Genomic DNA, 19,306 nt, shown 5'->3' with positions numbered 1-19,306 from the left:
CCTTGGATCTGGCTGGGCCCGGCTTTTGGTGCCCCCCGCCTCAGTGTGGGCTTGGGCAGGTGGTCTTGAGCCATTTTCTCCTATGTGAGATGGGGAAGAGTCCCAGAGGGGTGGAGCCCTCGGCACGGAGCCCAGTACACAGAAGGTGCTCGCCAGGGGTTGGAGCTGGCTGTCTAGGGCACACTGAACCTAGTCCTGGGTTCAGATTCCCTGGGGATGGTGGTATAAGGAGGCCTGGCTGAGCCGCAGACAGGGAGGCAGCCGTAGAAGCCTTGTCCGGTAGCCCCATAACCTCAGGGTCATGAACCACTGTCACCAATGATATATTTAGTGGCGCAAAGGTCAGAAATGCCACTGGCTTCCCTTCTAGGTGGCAGGAATCATGTCTCCTGAGGCCTGGCTGTCACCAAGAAGATATTTTTTCCTTGACTGGCAGTCTGGGGATCTGAGTAAAGGCCTCAGTGTAAGAAGTCACCATGGTTTATACTGACTTGCTGAGGCTTTCCACGTCCAGGGCTCTTCCCAGACCCTGTTGCGCTACCCCAGGAAATGCCACCCTTGACTTCAAGGCAGCAGAGGAAGTCCTATCTCTCACTAAATGGAAACATTCTAGAGGATGGGATTTGGATGCTGAGGACTTCAGGGTAGAAGGCAGGGTGGAGCCACCCAGCCTATCTGTGGGTTTGCTGATACAAGGAATGGATGGTTTGTGGAGTGAAGGAGCTGGAAGCTAGGGGCAGGGACTGGCCTGGGGAACTGGCTCAATCTCAAAGGTGAGAGGCTCTGATGGAGCAGAACCAGGACGGGCTGGAAAGAAATTGCAGGAAGAACCATGTGACAGGGAGGTCCTCAGGGCCTGGGGGTTTTCCAGGCTCTCTGCAGCCACTGGAGGAGGCCGTGAGAGGAGGATTGGCCTTCAGTCCCTGAGGATTGACCTCAGACCGCACTGAGCATACCTGTGGTTTCAATCTGTTCTGGGGTGGGGAGGCCGCTCTTTCTCCTTAGGTCCCCAGCCTTGGCAAGCAGGCTTCCTTAATACCTCTGATGTGCTGGCTGAGGAGGGGCTCTCCTGAGACCCTGGATGAGCCTGGCTCAGGTATGCTGAGGTCCATCCACACCCAACTGCTTTTCTCCATCAATCCCCAAGCTCTAGACACAAACTCCAAGGCTTTTAATTGCCTAACAAGGGCCAGTCAAGGGACCATGGACATGGGGGGCCAAGAGTTGAGCTTAGCAGGGCTTGGCAGCTTAGATGCAGCTAGTCTGGAGCTGAGGCTCTCACTTTGCATAAGGCACAGTGCTGAGCCTACCAGGCCCCTCCCCAAGCCCTGCTTCAGCGTTCCCCAGCACCAGGCTGCACCCGCTGCACACGTGCGCACACACACACACACACACACACACACTGGCCCTGGCGATCTCCCTGGGAAACCAGGTCCCAGTGAGAGTGCCTGGTGTGCTGCTAACTGCTCATTACAGTCACAGCTACAGCTAAGTATAGCTCCAGCACACACAAGGCCAAGACAACAGGGAGAGTCTTTCCATAAAACAGTTCCGCATGCAAACACATAAACACCCGCACACGCGTGCTCCCCACGCTCATGGGCTCGGACACCCATGAACCCATACTTGCCCCAATGCAAAGTTTTACTCATTCACCCAGGCAGTCATTCAGTCAGTGTTTATCCAGGGGTGAGGCGTTTGGTTAAGAGCATGTGTTTTGGAGTCATGGAAAGCTGGATTTCAAATCCTAACTCCATCACCTTCCGGGTATCTGATCATGGGCAACTTCTTCAACCTCTCTGAGCCTCAGTTTCCTTCTTTGTGAAATTGGGATGGTAACTGCAGTATGGACCTCTGAGATGGTGCAGGGGTCAATGAGATGGGGCACTGGGAGTGCTGATGATGAGTCCAGCTCAGGATGTAGCACTCAGTGGATGTTTTTACCCTCACTATTGAGTTCCTACTATGTGCCTTCCCCAGTGCCGGAAGCTTTATTTAAAGCTGTGACTTCTGGAGGTTCCTGTGAAACGTAAAATAGGCACTCAGTGAATGCACGAAGCTTGAATGAATGACCATGTGAGTGAAAGCTGCATCCGTGGCTCGCTGGATGGAAGACTCCATGCTCACTTGTCTCTCGTTCAGGCTGTGTCTCTGGTAGGACTGAGATGTTCTTACGGGTAACATGGGGATCCTACAAGAGGAGCTGGAGCGGGTCTGGGCCCCCTCTCATTTTGCAGATGGGGAAATGGCAGCACAATGGCACCCGGCAGCGGGCATCGTCCAGGCCAAACATTCGGCCCTGAGTCTAGAGCTACCGCCATGAGCCAGCCTAGCACAGCAACCCAGTGCAGTGGATGGTATCTGGCTCAGCCACAGCCTCTGAGTCTCTGAGCCTGCTCAGGCCACAGGCCCGGTCCCGGCTTGGGCAAACACAGGAGTCATACAGCCGCAGCAGAGCCTTGGCTGGGGCTGTCGGGCAGTCTGGGGCCTCTGGGCTGGCCCTAGACAGCACTCCATCCACTGGGGCAGGGGCTGGAACTGGCATGGGAACATGAAATTTCCAACCTGGGTAGGAAACAAGATTCAGGATTTGAGGGCAGTGTCACCGTTCCCTACCTTTGAATAGGCCAGCAGCTGAACTGCCTGGCCTTTCTCCTCCCATCGCACCTCCTCAAAAAGAAAGTGACATTTCCTGGTTCTGTTTTAAGCCCAGGCTGGCTGGGCCAGGCCCGGGTGTGGGGTGGGGAGGGGGCGGGCGGCACCAGGAGTCACACAGCCCGAGTCTCTCCTCACCTTGAGTGATCTCGAGGTGCTGGGAATAGACATGGTCTCATCTCCTCGCCATGTGTCCCAGATTCCAGCATCCTCACCCCACAGCCTGCACTGGGGTTTTGAATTTCATGTTCCCATGCCAGTTCTGCCCCCTAGGCAGGACTCAGGCTGCTGAATTCCGCAGTAAGCACCTTCAGCTGGCAGCCTGCTGGGAGGGGAGACTGTCTGGCCTCTGAAAAGGAACTTTGGTGCCCTTGTGCCCACTCCCCTCATTCATGTTCTCAGCCAGTAACGGTGCAGGTCTTTGCCCCTGGACAAGAGATGAGTGTGACTGGGCCTGCCACCTGTGTAGACATGAGTCTGCTGTTAACGAGTATACCCGCTGCCAGTGTAGACCTGGATCTGCTCTCGGTCACAGTGCCCCTTGCCAGTGTAACACACCACCTCTATGGGAATGAAGCTGATGACAACACAGCGAAATGATTAGTGACTGCATCCAAGACCAGGTTCGTCACGGATTCATGGAGAGAGATTATGCTTTTACCAGCGTGGATATTGATCTGCTGAGAGTGTGGCCAGTGCTGGTGTAAACACAAGTTTGAAGCCAACGACTGTACACGTTGCAAAGTAGAAGCAGATGCTGTATTAGTGAGTCTGTGACTGCGTGCACTGCCCGTGCAGGCAAGGGAAAGTGGGCGTCAGAGGAGGTGATCTCCTCCTGAGGAGGCTAAGGGAGTTGTTGTGCCCACTATGTAGACAGATGGGTTGAGGCAAGCAGATGCATAGGATGGGAAGCTGTGCTCTTGCTTAGCTGTGCCCCTGGTTCCCAAGGAAGGGACCCCTCTTCCCCTACTAGTGTGGAGCGTGTGACTTGAGTCTAATGGCAGGGCCAGTCCTGATCCTCTGATCTGACCGCCGCATGGGCCTTACATGCTAAGGGGGAGAAAGGCAAACAACAGACATGAAAATGAGCGAATTGGATGGTGTGAAGTGCCAACATTGTCCAGGTGGATGCTTAGAATGGGTAAGTGTTGCTGTATATACCTCGTACTTCAGTAAAGCTGGGGAGAGTTAGTGTTTGCCAAAGGGGGGCGTGCTCCATGGGGCGAGCAGAAGAAGGAGAATCAGATCCGCGTGGGGTGCTGGCTGACATTTTAGAGTGGTCAGTGGGCCGCGTGCAATGGCAGGAGAACGAGCCACAAGGACGCTGGGGAAGGGCACCCTGGGCTGGTGTGAGGGCCCTCAGGCGGGCGTGTGTCTGGCATGTTTAAGGATTGTGTTTGAGGAGGCGGTGTGGCTGGAACAAGCCAAGGGGGACAGCGATAGGAGATGAGCTTGGAGGCGAATGGAGAACCCAATCCCGTGGGGACCTCAGGGTGTTGTGAGGCTCTTCCTCCAAGAGAAACGGGGAGCTGAAGCAGGGTTTTGAGCAGAGAAATGACACAATCAGATTTACATTTTAAAAGGATCATGTGGCTGCTGTGTTGAAAACACTCCGAGAGCTCCAGGAATATTGGAAGCTGAGGGACCAGTTAAGAGGCTCTTACCGTAAATCTACGGATGGGGTGGTAATTGTGGTGGTGGGAAGTGGTCAGATTCTGGATTTATTTAGATCTGAGCCAACAGAATTTCCTTACAATTAAATGTGAGGTGTGACAGAAAGAGAGGTGTCAAGGATGACTCCAGGGTTTTTTGGCAAGAATGTCCTGGGAGGATAGAGTTGCCATCTCTTGCAATGCAGAAGGCTGCCGGCAGTGGGGGTGGTATATAGGAGCTTATTTGACGTGCTGAGCTGCAGAGACGCTAGTAGATCTCCACCACAGAGACACGAGGGAGGTGGGTGCTGGAGTCCTGACGCAGATAAGTGTTTGGGAGTGTGCAGTTAGTGGTATTTGAATAGGTGATGGTATTTAAGCTTTCAAACTGGATGGGTCACTAAGGGAATGCGTGTCAATGGAGAAGAGCACCAAGGACTGCACTCTGGAGCACCCCACAAGTTAGAGGCTGGGGACAAGTTTGCCAAGGATGTCAAGAAGGAGCAGCCAGTGAGGTGGGAGGAAAATCAAGAGACTGTGGGGACCTGGAAAGTGTGACAGAAAAGAGGGAGTGGTGAGCTGTTTTAGAGGCTGCTGATGGTCAAGGAAGGCAAGGATGGGGAATTGTTCCTGTTCTTTCTGCTTAGAGTGCTTGTCCTTGGACCTTGCATTTCCCTAGTGATTTTTACCTACCTTTCCAACCCCTGTACCCTTGTCACTTCCTCCTGGAGGCCTCTCCAGTTCCCAGGCTTGTTGTTAAAAGCCCATCGAATGCTGTGTGCATTCCCCTCAAAGTCCTCATCTCCTCATACAAATATGTATTTGCCTGCCTGGCTATTTGATAAATGTCAGTCTTTCCCAGCAAGACCTATGGCTGTTTTGCTCACCTTGTATCCAGTGCCTGGCACAGGCCTGGGGTAAAGCTTAAATATTTTTTGGAGGAAACACAGGTGGGCAGTCAGCTGTGGTCCCACCTGTATTGTGTCCACTGCCCTCCCTGACCTGTCCCCCTTGGGGTCATCTTTTTGTGTCTCTCAACACACACACACGCACACATATGTACACACACATGCATACCCTATGGGGAGTCAGGACCCTTGACTCAGTGCAAAACCATAAGTGAGCCCTAGGGGAAAACTTCCCTGTGGGTTCCTAGTGGACACTTCGTAGAGCTTGGAGCCTCAGTTTTCTGATCTACCAAATGGGGGCAATAAAGGCTGTCCTACTGATGGCCCAGCTAGTGTGTGTGTGTGTGTGTGTGAGAGAGAGAGAGAGAGAGCGTGCACGCACACACACACACACACACACACATATGCACGCGCATGCACAGTGTTTATATGGGATTCAAAATATGAAGATACTGTAAACTTTAGCCAGCTGTTCCTATGACATTATAATGGGAAGACAAATGTCTTCGTCCAAGGGTTGCCTGGATGGATATGAAAGAGATTTATAAATGGAAGCCCTGGAGTATGGTGGTTTTAGCATCAGGGAGACCTGGTTTCAAATTCTGCCTATTGCTTCCCAGCTGGGTGGGGTTTTATTTATTTATTTTTTGCACACATCTTAACCAATCTGAGCCTCAATTTTCTCATCTGCTAAATGGAGTTACTGACGCCTCCCCTGGGGAGGTTTTTAAAGATAAATGAGATCATGTTTGCGAGAGTAGTCATTATTCCTTTACGGCAGAGGTCAGTGAGGCTCAATGGAGCCCGGTACTCTCACCACTGAGGTGGCTGTGAGTGCTGAAAAAGGCCATGCGTGCCATCCATGTGGCCACCTGCAAGTGGGTGCCTAACACAATCAGGCTCTGAAACAGGCCGGGAGCTGGCCCAAGATAGGAAGCATGGATGGAGCCAGAGGAAGCCTGGCACGTGGGAGGGACAGCTCAGGGTGGGCCCTGTGGCCTATCTGCAGGTGTGGGCAGGGCTGTCAGAGGGAGGAAGTGTCCTGGTGACCCCAGAGGGCAGAACTGGGATCCCTGGCAGAAAGAGGCAGGGAGGCTGGCTTAAATAAGAAATACCTGTCTGGATAGCTGTCCAAAGACAGAATGTAGTCTCAAGGGCTCCTGTCACTGGTGGTCACCAGCAGAGACATCTGCTCTGGGTTATTGACCCAGCCCCAGAGGGAGTGCCTTCCTGTTCACTTCCTCATCTGAGAGTCTGAGTCAGGTGTTTCTTATTCCAGTCTGTGGCACAAGAAGGTTTGAGGCCCATGAGACACACGTACAACAGAATCCTTAGAAATAAGGAAGGAAAGAAAAGAAAATGTGAGTTGGATAATGAAAACAAGAAATAGCAACTCTCCATACTTCCCTGATGGCTCAGATGGTAAAGCATCTGCCTATGATGTGGGAGACCCGGGTTTGATCCCTGGGTCAGGAAGACCTCCTGGAGGAGGAAATGGCAACCCACTCCAGTATTCTTGCCTGGAAAATCCCATGGACAGAGGAGCCTGGTAGGCTACAATCCATGGGGTCACAACGAGTCAGACAAGACTGAGTGACTTCACTTTCACTTTCATACCTAGGTAAATGATGGGTTCAGCCTTGAGCATCAAATTTAACTGAGCTTCCTGGCAGTCAGAGCAAAAGAGGAAATATGAAGGGTTCCATAAGTCATCATTTGCTAATAGGAAAGTAGACAAGCTCATCCGGAAACAGACATAGTTCTATATCCTAAACTAGAAGAGGAATTTCCCATGTGGAAGACTGGTATTCCTCCAAGTTTAAGATAATGGGAGGGTTTCCACCTTGCAGTGCAGGAGATGCAGGTTTGATCCCTGGTCCAGGAAGATCCCCACATGCCGAGGGGAAACTAAGCCCAAACGCCGCAGCTACTGAGCTCTGGAGTCCGAGAGCCGCAACTGCTGAGCCTGTGTGCTGCAGCTCCTGAAGCCCACTCGTCCTAGAGCCCGTGCTCCACAGCAAGAGGGGCCGCCTCAATGAGAAGCCCATGCCCCGCAACCAGAGAAAGCCCACATGCAGCAACGAAGACCCAGCGCAGCCGAAAAAAAAAAAAAACAAGTTAAACGTTTAAAAGATGCTAATGGAAGATGTTTACTGTCCATTTTCCAGCAGGAACCCTCAGGTCACAGGAGCAGGTGGGAAGGGCACCTTCTCTGGGGCCCTGACACCTGGTCTCCTTGGCCTGAGGCACGGCAGGGGAGCTCTGTGACTGCACAGCCCCGCTCCTCTGAGGCTCCGGGGCTTGTGGCTGACTGAGGTCGAAGCCAAGCTGGAGCAGCCTCATTCATCTCATAGGGCACAGCCAGGCCAACCTGCACTGTGGACATTTTCCATGGCTGTCTAAGGAGCCTTTGGAGGGTCTGAAATGCAGGGCTTTGGAGCAAAACCAATCCTGCCACTGAGAACCTCTGACATCTGGAGCAAGAATCTTCTCTTCCCTAAACCCCAGACTTGTTGTCTGAAAAGCACTAATAACAGCAGAACTTACCTCCCTGGGCTGGCTTGTGGTTTACACGAGACACGATGCTAAGAGAGCCCCAGGAAGCCTGCTTGACAACAGGAAGCTCCATCATCATTTTGTCACCCGAGTTAGGGCCAGGAAGCACGGAGCTCACTGTGTGACCTTGGGTGTCCTTTCCCGTCAAGCCTCATTTCCTCGCAGTCCTCAGCCTGGGGCTCACATGGAAGACCCCACGGAAGTGGGCCTGTTGATCACCCCAACTCTGAGCAGCATGAGGCCGCAGTGCTGGGTCTGGGACATGGCCCCATCTTGGGCTGTGACCCTGGGAAACAGGCTCTGCAGGGCCAGGTGTTGGCTCTCCACAAGACTGTCATTTTCTTCTGGTTTGTTGTTTGCAGGCAAGTAGTTGCAACAGGAGCAAAAAAAAAATAGAGGGAAAAAACCTAAATTAGACACATTTCTCCCTTTAGCTGTTGCTGCTGTTCCTTGCAATCACTCCCCCACCCCCAACAATTTGGGTGGAAAAAACCCAAAATGCTGTGTTTGGATTTTTGTGGAGGGAAGCCTTGGCCCAGCTCCTGGAATACCAGTGTGCAAGGGAACTGGCAGTCTTGGGGTTTCTCCCTGCCCTGGAATTCCACCCTGGATCTGGGAAAGCCCTAGACACTCGGCCTTTCCCCAGGTGCCTCCTTGTGCCTTGCTTCCTGGGGCATGTTATTATTCTTATGATTGTCCCCATTTGAAGAAGGATGGGATTGAGCCTCTGCAAAGTGACTTGCCTGCCCTCACACAGCCAGTGGCAGAGCTGGGATTTGAACTCAGGTCTCAGAAGTCAAGCCCGGGACTCTCTCCCTTCTACCATGCCACCTACTTTCCAGCCCCCAGTGTGGTCTCAGGCTGAAGAGGTCCCTTGTGCATCAGAGCTACCGGGCACTGGCCTCGTGGATCCCAAAGTCCAGGACGGGGCTGGCAGCATCAGAGCCACAGAAGACATAGATTAAAGATAAATGTCCAGCCCTGCCCACTGCTGTGTGTGCAGCCCAGGACTCTGCATTTGAGTCTCTGCTCAGTCCTGCTTCCCCAGCATAGTGGCCTCTACCCACCCCTGGCTCCTTTGTGCTATACCAAACGCCCCAGAGAGGGCCTCTTACTCCCTGCTTTCCCTTCATGCTTCTGGGGGCTCTGGGTTAGCTCTCCCCCTAAGTTCTCCTTGTTGCTAAATCCAGAAAGTTCTCCCTGACCCTGTCCTGCCCGTCTCTTAGGAAACATGGCTCCCTTGTCCTCAGGGGTCAGGGCTGACTTCCGATGGGCAGGCTTGGGCAGGAGTGTGGACTCGTCCTCACTTGTGTCGTATGGCTGAGCGTGGGCATGGGGTGACTCTCTGAAGGACCAGGGTGCTGTTTTGTGATGGGAGTGGGGGCAGGGGGGCAGGTCCGCCTGAGTCTCCCAGGTGCCTCCAACTCAGCGATCCCCTGACCATAAGATTCTCAGCTTTTACATCTGACGTGCTCTGATGCTGCAGGTGCTATTTTGATGGGAGAGGGCCAGAGGTGGGAGAGGTCCACCTCTGGTTCATGGGGACTGAAGCAGCGCGTTCAGACACCTCCTTCTTTCTTTCTGTGTGCTGTTTCTTCTTAATCACAGCCACCCAGAGGCAGGGGATATTATCTTCCCCCTCCCTGTCCAGGAATGAAGGCTCAGAAAGGGGTGCTGTCCAAGGTCACCAGCCGGGCCAGGCTCCAAACTCAAGCTGGTCTCACCTCGAGGTCCAGCCGTTTCTGCTCCAGCGGCTGCCTCCTTTGACAAGTCAGATGTATAGTACAATGGGAAGCATCTCCTGCCTGCTGCTCCCTGAACTGGGTGCCAAGAGGGCAGGATCAGTGAGAAGGACCAGAGCTGGAATGCGGATGCTGGACAGAGCACTCAGGATGCAGCCAGGCCTCTGACTGGGCATTCATAGTGGAGGCATTTATTAATGGACCAAAAAGGAGATGGACCCCAAAGAGCCTCCTGTACCCCTCAGAGCCCTCAGCTAGGCCAGCACAGTGTGGGCGTGCCCAGCCTAAGGAAGCCCAGACAAGCCTAATTCAGTTTCCAAACTCAACTCGACCGACAATTTATTTAGGCCAATTGGCCATCCCGCTTGCTCTGCATCACTGACTCCGCATGGATTAACTTAAACGCAGCACACCCCTGCTGGGCAGATTTAATTAGGCAGAAAAACTGACCTGACGCCTCTAGGGGCTTGGGGCCTGGACACCAGCCAGGGCTCCCCTGATTAGTCCCACTGGCCGGAGCCTTGCCCAGTGTCAGTATCCTCAGAAGTGACCAAGTCCAGCCCTACTGTACCAAGATGAAACTGAGGCTCAGAGAGGGGAGGTGATCTGCCAAGGTCACACAGCGAGGGAATGGCCAGATCAGCATGTTGGCCCATGCACCACATCACAACCATGGCCTTACTTCTGGAATGCCAAACTGCAAGAACACAGATTCCCCACGGTGAACCCCTGAACAGTTCTGAAAGACAAGCACAATTTTCTAAAGATGACTGTGATATAAATAATTTATAATGAAAGTCACAGCACATCTTGGTCATTTTAATAGATAGTAAATTGCCTTTCTGATTTATAGTTTTAGGGGTGGGGTTACGATAAAAATAACTTGGTGATTTATAAAACATCTTCTTAAGTCAACAGATCGTTAGTAGGTTTGTCTGACTTTACAGCCAACAGTCTCACCACCCTGGTTACCATAGAAACAGGATGCCTCTCTCTGTTGCCATGGCTACCTCTTTCTAGAACACAATTGGTGGGTCTCTCACAGTTTGTGATTCTGAAAAAAAGAAAGAAGAAAAGCCAGAACTACCAGTTTGGGTTTATGCTGCCTTATCAGGCAATATTGCCTGCACTGTCTTGAAATTTCTCAGAGTAACCTCTGAGGTGCGGCCAGACTGGGTGACGGCTGGCCCTGGGCTGCCAGGCAAAGCTCCCTTTGTGGCCGCCTGTTAGACTAGACGCTCAGGAGGGTCAGCCCTCCAGCTGGTCTGGGTCCTCGATGTGGGGGCATATAGCTACTGCTGCTGGAGAGGGCTGGGGAGAAAGGATAGGGTCTGGCAAATGGCAGGAAATCAGGAATTGGTGGGTGACAGGCAGGTCTAGGGATAGGAAATCAGGAGTCTGGGCAGGGAGGCAGGCTGAGGGCATCAGGGAAGGCTGGGGAGGCTGAGGCGGGCTGGGACTGCCATCCTGTGGGAGAGTCAGACATTGAGTCAGTCACACCCAGCGGGGGTGAGGCGGGCAGAGGAGGGGCCAGCTGTGCAGCGACGCCCGGCGTTCGGGGTGTTTGTGGGAGGCACGCTGTGTGGTGACCATCCGTGTGCTCTGAGTGTATACATGGAGGGAGTGTGGGGGCTGTGTGGGTGTGTGCCTCATGGCATAGCGCCTGCGTGCTCGTGCCCGACGGGCAGTGACGTGTTCCAGTACAATCCGTCTGCCCTGTGTTTTCTGTGTGTGTGTGGTCAGGACCCTGGGCCGTAGTTTGTGTGGTCACTCGTCACAGGTGTGTGCTTAGGTAATGGGTCAGGTGCCTACTCTGGGCAGCAGTGTGTGTCTGGGGGTGACTGTCCTCAGGTGCCCAGCCCTTGACGGCAGCTCCTATATCCCAGCCAGCTTTGGGGGCTAAAAACACAGCTCTGTGCACAAGGGAGCTGGCCTTAACTGTGTCTGGATGACTCGATCTTGGAGCTTGACACCCATAGCTTGGACTCTGTGTGCCAGCCCAGGGTGCCGCAGGGACAGCTCCTAAGGCTCACTGCCTGGGCCTGCCGGGCAGAGGTTCCCTCCCTGCCAGGGGTCAGCTGATTCTGGGAACTCCCCATCCTTGTGCATCCACCCTGTCCCTCTGGCTGAGCTCCCTGAACAAGTTGTGGTCGTCTCTCAGCCTGCCCTCTCTGGGTCTGCCAGAACACGGTGGGCCAGATAGAGATGCAGGCTGGGCCATCTGAGGCTGCTGTTGGCATTGATTCCCCGAGCAAGATGGGGCAGCCTCCCCGCCCCAGGCACTAGCGAGCACTGGGCACCGAGGCCCAAGACCATTTCAGGCATTCTGGGCTCCAGCCTGTGGATTCAGGTATGCTGGTTCTCTCTCTCACTGGGGACAGACATAACCTGACCTCAGGGAGTCCGAGCTATGGGTGTCAAGCTCCAAGACTGAGCCATCCGGACCCCATCAGAGCCGGCTCCCTAGTGCACAGAGCTGTGTTTTTAGCCCCCAAAGCTTTGGCATCTCTGGTGGTGGACAGAGCTTAGACAGTGGAGCCGGATCAACTTGGGTCCAAGCCTCAGCTTCATCACTAGCCTTAAACCTTGGTTTAGTCCCTGAACCTCTCTGTTTCCTTTTTGACACAATAAGGTACAACCACCTGTCTCACCAGCTCTGTGGGAAGGTTAAAGGTGCACAGTAGGCCTTTTAGCTTCTTTTTTTTTTTTTAATGGATGTACTGGGTCTTTGTTACTGTGCACGGGCTTTCTCTAGTTGTGGTGAGTTGGGGCTGCTCTTCTTCGCTTGGGCTTCTCCTTACGGTGGCCCTTCTTATTGCAGAGCACAGGCTGTAGGGCGTGTGGGCTTCGGCAGTTGCAGCTCATGGGCTCTAGAGCACAGGCTCCGTAGCTATGGTGAACAGTCTCAGTTGCCACGGCATGTGGGACCTTCCCCAACCAGGGATCAAACCTGCGTCCCTGCATTGGCAGGCAGATTCTTAATGGCTAGACCACCAAGGAAGCCCCAGGCCTTTAGCTTAGACAGCTTCTCCTCTCTCCTTCCTGGCTCAGCTTCCCCGAGGATGGGCGGGAGGGCACTAGGAACTTGCTTGGCCATGGGCTCTTGCTTTGGCTTTGATGCACTGGGCTGACTTGCTAGTCGCTAGGCTTAGGAGATTGTGGCAGTCTGAGCAAGCTGGGGCGCTTTTCTCCATGGTGATCCGAAGGGCCCACTTGGACCCAGATGTTGCTGGGGCCCTGCCTGTGATAAGGGACTAGGTGCCAGCAGCAGAGCCTAGGAAGCCTGACTTCCACCTCCCCAGCTAGTATCTGACTCTAAGGCTGATCGCTGCTGCCCACCCCGGCACCCCCACCCCTTGGTCACTGAGGCCCAGAGAGGAAAGAATCTGAAAGGGATGGCGATTGATCCCTGAGAACCCAGGATTTGTCTATCCTAATTTCAGAAGACCTGATTGCTTCCTGGGCCTCAGTTTTCCTGTCAAGACCTGTTGTTCAAGAAGAGCCAATGGGTGTAGAGCTCTGAGGGCCTTTGAGGGCACCTGGGAGGAAGTGAGAAGCCCCCAGGGACATCAGTGCCCTCTCTGGGCTGTTCCTGTGAGGCTCCCCAAGCACTAATGAGCACAAGTTGGAGACAGCCTTGCTGCCTCCCTGGGGGAAATTTAGAGGCTCCTTGGGCGGTTGGGTGGAGGGACTTCATTTGCTGCCTCCTAAGGGCCTCAGGGCCAAGAAGAAGTCTCCCCAGGAGAGGTGTCCCAGGAGAAGGGCTACTTAGTGGGGCACTGATGGGTAGATGGGTGTTTCCACGTGGAGATCAGCAGGAACACCCTGGAGGAAAGGGCAGCAGGTGCAGAGACACCGAGACGGAAGGTCAGAAATGGCAGAGGGTTGCATGTGGCAAGAATGTTGGGTGCTTGCAGGGAGAGGTCCCTGGGAAGTCAATGCGGTCAGGGCACAGGGAACCTCACAGGCTAGGCTGAGAAGTCAGGGCTTTTCTCTGTAGCCAGATGGCCAAGCAGAGAGCTGGGATTCTGGTGGTTGCCCCCTCTGATAACTGGGTGGATGCTGTACTCGTGGCTGAGATTGAAGCCTACCATATGCTGGCCTTTATGGCAGTGACCCCATTGAGAGAGAGTCCCATGTGCATGGAGGGGACAAAGGAGGACAGCTGTGGGACGATTTAAGAAGGGGATGCCATGGCTGATGGAGCAGAGAGGAGAGACAGCGCCTCCTGCCTTCCACCACTGGCTGGGATCAGGAGCCCAGAGGTGCAGCAGGCCCAGCCTCTTGGCATCGTTTAGAAACTCACAGTGTCCATGTTCCTCTCCTCTCTCAAAAAGACCAGGGCAGGAACATGACCTGGCCCTGGGAGTCTGGGCTGTGAATTCCAAGCTCTAAGACGGGGCCCTTCAGAGGGAATCTGAGGCCAAATACCCAGCATTTGGGGAAATGTTCCAGGCTCCAAGAGCTTTGACAACTGCTAAAGGAAAAAGTGCTGGAGCTGGATGAACCTGGATCAGAGTTGGTGACCTCTTCCAGTGGCTTCCAGTTTGCTTTCCTGGCCTGCCCCTGTGGTGTCCCAGGTCAGCACTATCTGGACCCTTTAAGTGCTATTTCCAGAGTCGAAAAACCTGGCTTAAGTCCCCGCACTGCCCCCATCTTGTCCAAACCCCATGTACTTCACAGGGCTGATGGGGGCTCACCTTTTCAACCCACTGCATTTTACTTGTCTCTGTGTGTGTCCTTTATCTTCAGCTGTGCAGGGGGCTCCCTGGGGGCAGGGCTGAGGTCTTATTGCGCTCTGTGCTGGGCATAGCCTGGCGCTCGGTGAGGAATGGAAGGAAAAAAGTATGGATGGGTGGATGGATGGACAGGTAGATAGATGGGTAGGTGGAAGGAAGGAAGGGAGGGAGGAAGGAAAAAGAGAGAAGGAAGAGACGAATGAATAAATGCATGTCAGATGGAAAAGAGGGGGAGAAGGGAGGAGGAGCAAAGGAAGGGATAGAAGAAGGGAGAAAAGAAGGATAAATGAATATGTGGATAAAAAGGAGGGAGAGAGGGTAGAAGGAAGGATGAGTGGGTGAAAGGGATAAAGAAAGGAAGAAACAAAGAAAGGGAAGAAGGGAGGATGGATGGAAGGAAGAAGGCAGAGGGGTCACACTCGATAGTAGTCAAGTATCGAGTTTTTTAAAATTGCATGACTCTCTAAAGCCAGCAGGAGCCAGCGTGCCATGATGAGTGGCCTGGGTAGATCATTTCCTGTTTCTGTGCCCCAGACTTCCCATTTATAGCATGCAGTGTCTTGGGCCAGATCATCTCTGAAGGCTGCTCTTACTCTGGTATTCTAAAATGCTGACTTTGTCCCTTCCCCTCTCCTCTCCCTTTCTGTCAACCTGGAATGTGTCTTTGAAGGTCCACACAGCTCTTCATTTCTAGATCTGTGCTAGGTTGGGTGTCAGGATGGCCACGGTCGACCCAGACAGGGTCACCACCGAGTGGGGAGCTACGTCAATACAAACCAAAGAAATTACTAGAAGCAGCACGCTGCCTCTTGTGGCAGATAAAGAGTGGCACCTTGGCACTCCTTGAAGTTTTCTGTGAAGGCAGCTCTGGAGAATGAACTTGCCACCCATTCTAGTCTGTAGCCCAGAACTGCCTCCAGGGAGATGGCCTTACGCCGTTCATGGTCTGTCTTGACAGGCTGGGAGGAGGGGAGTCCAGAGGGGAGGGAAGCAGCAGGAACATGAAGGCTGGGTTCCTGGGGAAGAATCCCCTGGCCAGGGTTCATCTACCAAGGGCAGTGTTAAAGTTCCATGATCCCACACTGGAGGCTATAAGAAGAGCCCTCGTCTGGAATTCAGTCTGAGAGGGAAGGTTTGAAACTCTGACAGCTGCTTGATTTTCTTTCCTAGGGTACCCATGTTTGCTTGTGGCTGGAGAAGCCCAGTGGGTCATCAGATGGGGGTGAGAGTGACCGAACCAAACCACAAGGTCTCCTGAACCTCTCTCAGGGGGCAGGTCCACAGCAGGCCATTCTGGACAGACTGGGTTATCCTGGCCATTTCCTTCTCACCCGGGTGGGGGATCTCAAAGGACCAGGCACCCACGTATGTTTGGAAAACCTCAGTTCCCCAGCAGCTTCTTCCTTCCTCCCACCCACCCACTTCCCCTGGGGCCAGCCGGCCGCAGCAGGAGCAAAGCCATCTCTATGGTTTATGGTGCATTTGAGGACCCCTGGTCCCATTCTCCTTATGCCTGAATCTTCAACCCAGTATCTCTGACAAATAACTATTTAGTCTTTATTTCTGTATCTCCAGGATGGGTAACTCACTTCCAATACACGATGTGAGTTCCTGGGACAGTAGAGAGGAGTGGGTAAAGGAGCTGTGTGAGGCCTTGGGGAAGATACATCTTTTGCAATTCATCATAGGATAGAATATGAAGAGACTGCCTGCATGAGGTACAGATCCATGAAAAAGAGAGTGAACAGCCTAGCCTAGGGATGGAAGAAAGGTGGGAAATGCGGCCTCTGTGGGGCCTGGCTCCACCATAGCTTCCCTACCCTCCTTTCTTTGCAACCTCAGCCTCAGCCACCTAGGTCACTTTTATCAGTGGTGGGGTGGGGTACTAAAAGCTTTAATAAATCACATCTAGAGTGCAACGTCTCAACAAAGGAGAAGTTCATTTCCCACCCGTGTATTTAGTAGGTGTCTCTCCAGGGACCCAGCTACTTTCTTATGGTGGCCCTGCTGGCTTCCTTGGGCTTCAGCATTTGACTGGCAATCAGGGAAAGAGAGAGGGCATGAAAGGTTGAGCAGGAAGGTTTTGTGAGCCAGGGTGGGCCTTCTCGCACACCCTTTTGTGCACTGGCCTGAGACCAGTCATATGACCCCGCCCAGCCTGGAGGGCAGGCTGGGAAATTATGGTCTAGCCACTCATCCAGGAAGAAAGGAAAGGCATTTGTCAAGACAGCGAAATCTCCGCCACAGCCTCTTAACCCTTCAGGTCTCTTAACCCCATACTCCACGCTCTGAAGAGGGAACAGTAGCCTGCCTGCCTGGCCCATGTCAGAAGGGGCGTCCTGCAGGCATCTTGCCCAGCCTGGCCCCAGACTGGACCTGGCCCAGAGGTACCCAGTCTCTCTGCTTCGGGGGTAGGGCCTCCCCTCTGACACTGTGTGTTTCTCCTCCACAGTATGTGGCCTTTGCCTCCCTGTTCTTCATCCTGGTCTCCATCACTACCTTCTGCCTGGAGACCCACGAGCGCTTCAACCCCATCGTGAACAAGACGGAGATCGAGAACGTGCGGAACGGCACGCAAGTGCGCTACTACCGGGAGGCGGAGACGGAGGCCTTCCTCACCTACATCGAGGGCGTCTGCGTGGTCTGGTTCACCTTCGAGTTCCTCATGCGTGTGGTCTTCTGCCCCAACAAGGTGGAGTTCATCAAGAACTCGCTCAACATCATCGACTTTGTGGCCATCCTCCCCTTCTACCTGGAGGTGGGCCTGAGCGGCCTGTCCTCTAAGGCTGCCAAGGATGTGCTGGGCTTCCTGCGCGTCGTCCGCTTCGTGCGTATCCTGCGCATCTTCAAGCTGACCCGCCACTTCGTGGGGCTCCGGGTCTTGGGCCACACTCTACGAGCCAGCACCAATGAGTTCTTACTGCTCATCATCTTCCTGGCTCTGGGCGTCCTGATCTTCGCCACCATGATCTACTATGCCGAGAGGATAGGGGCTCAGCCCAATGACCCCAGCGCCAGTGAGCACACCCACTTTAAGAACATCCCCATCGGCTTCTGGTGGGCTGTGGTCACCATGACGACGCTGGGCTACGGAGACATGTACCCGCAGACGTGGTCCGGCATGCTGGTGGGAGCACTGTGTGCGCTGGCGGGCGTGCTGACCATCGCCATGCCCGTGCCCGTCATCGTGAACAATTTTGGGATGTATTACTCCTTAGCCATGGCTAAGCAGAAACTACCAAAGAAAAAAAAGAAGCATATTCCGCGGCCACCGCAGCTGGGATCTCCCAATTATTGTAAATCTGTCGTAAACTCTCCACATCACAGTACTCAGAGTGACACATGCCCGCTGGCCCAGGAAGAGATTTTAGAAATTAACAGAGCAGGTAGGAAACCGCTTAGAGGCATGTCGATCTGACCTTTCACCTCTGCCCCCTGTAGCGATGACTCCAGATTCAGTCAGACTGCTTCCTTAGTTCCGTGGGTGACTCTGGACCCCACGCTCAGTCTCGAGGTGTGGCGTCTGGGGGCCCAGGGAGATGCTGGGCAGCCAAATTCACGAGGCGAGAGCCTGCTAGAACCTCACTGGTGGCCCCCGGTAAGGAGGTTGACACACTGGTCTCGTGGGGTTCTGAAGAGATGCCACGGCCCGCGAGGTTGCTGAGGACTCTCTTAGCAGGAGCCCAGGGGCTCCGCTGCTCGATGGGCAGGAGTTGGGCATGAGTCGCTGACTCAGGCCACTGACCCAGAGTCACGGCGGGGTGGGGTGGGTGTGATTGGGAAACGCCAGACAGCTGCCCATTTGGTCTTTACATGGCTCCCTTCGGGCAGTGCACATGGCACGGATGGTGCCTGGGCTCTGGCAGGAGGTCCCTGCAGAGACAGCAGCAAGGATTCTCACCCCCCAGCAGAGCCTGTCTCCATAGCTGAGTAGCATTCCTGCTCCGATGCCGGCTGCCTAGCTCCAGGCGCGTCCTCGGAGACGCCTCTTGCCCTCCGTAACAAGCTTACTCACCCCACAGCATGCGGAACCAGCTCATCTTCTACCACCACTCTAGAGTTTAGCGTTTATCTTTAGGAACCTGTTGGAGTGACTCTAGCTTTCACGTTGTCTGTTTGGGTTGATGGTCCAGTGGGAGTTTCTGGTGGCCTTCTTTCTGATGGAAGCGGCTGGTGAGCGAAGGACTAGAGGGGGCCACCACCCGGGCAGCTTAGATGAAAGCGCTTCAGACCAGCAACAACCTCCCACTGAGAGTGTTCCCTGTTTCCGGCGGTAGGGACTGCAGCAGCAATACACGACATCCCAACAGTGTACGCCCACTTTCCCGTGAATTCAGTGGGGGTCAGGGAGGGGGGAGGGAGGCCATGAAACAATACTAGTCACCGTGGGATATATTCTCATATTCCATGGCTAGTGGCTCGTTATGGGACTATCTCAGTTTTATGAGAACCTGCACACAGCACATAAAGTTGATCATGGGGCTCTGGTCCGAAGATAAAAAGCCCATAGTCTACCTCTACCCATGGAATACCATCGACTTATTCTGTGGACACAGGGAGTTGAAGGGAATGAATGGCCCAGAACAGCATGGCAACGCTGAGCTCAGAAGGAGTGCCGGGGCGAGGGAGGGCTGAGTGGGTGACAGGTAGTGTGTAGTCTGCAGAAGATACCCCTGTGCCCAGGGCAGGAGGTAGGGGCTGCAGGCTCCCTCAGCCCTAGAGGAGCAAGTTGTCCCCTGGTTTGAATGGCCTCCCCAGTGGCTGACTGATTCTTTCTTCCCTGATGCCCCACTCTCTGGCCCACCACCCCATCCTCCTCCTCATCCGGCTTCATCCCATAGCTATTCTGCCCAGAGTGGTACCCCCAAAGTCCACGTCTCTGTCTGAGGTCTTTCTAGCCCCTTCACCTGGTCCCATACCCCTTCCCACTCCCTGGGATCCCTGTAGACACCTGAGAGGAATGTGGCTAGTGTTCTGGGCTGGGCCAGGAGCAGGACAGGGGTCTCAGAGGCTGGAATGGGAGGGTCTGGGGTGGGGCTGGACTCCTCAGCCAA

General features: G+C 54.0%; 1 protein-coding gene across 2 annotated transcripts in view; it reads left to right on the top strand.

Annotated features, from left to right (window-relative positions):
* KCNC1 (potassium voltage-gated channel subfamily C member 1) overlaps positions 1–19,306 on the top strand; it is a 43,780-nt gene that overhangs the window by 15,480 nt on the left and 8,994 nt on the right. For both annotated transcript variants that reach the window (XM_004016119.6, XM_027979352.3), the window contains exon 2: positions 16,705–17,638. In XM_004016119.6, the coding sequence (XP_004016168.1) occupies positions 16,705–17,638 (934 nt within the window). The remainder of the gene's footprint in view (positions 1–16,704; positions 17,639–19,306) is intronic.

The sequence above is a fragment of the Ovis aries genome, chromosome 15, assembly GCF_016772045.2.
Source record: "Ovis aries strain OAR_USU_Benz2616 breed Rambouillet chromosome 15, ARS-UI_Ramb_v3.0, whole genome shotgun sequence".
In the NCBI taxonomy this organism is placed as follows: Eukaryota; Metazoa; Chordata; class Mammalia; order Artiodactyla; family Bovidae; genus Ovis; species Ovis aries.
Note: the sequence above shows the minus strand (reverse complement) of the source record. Positions and strands in the feature narration are given on the sequence as shown.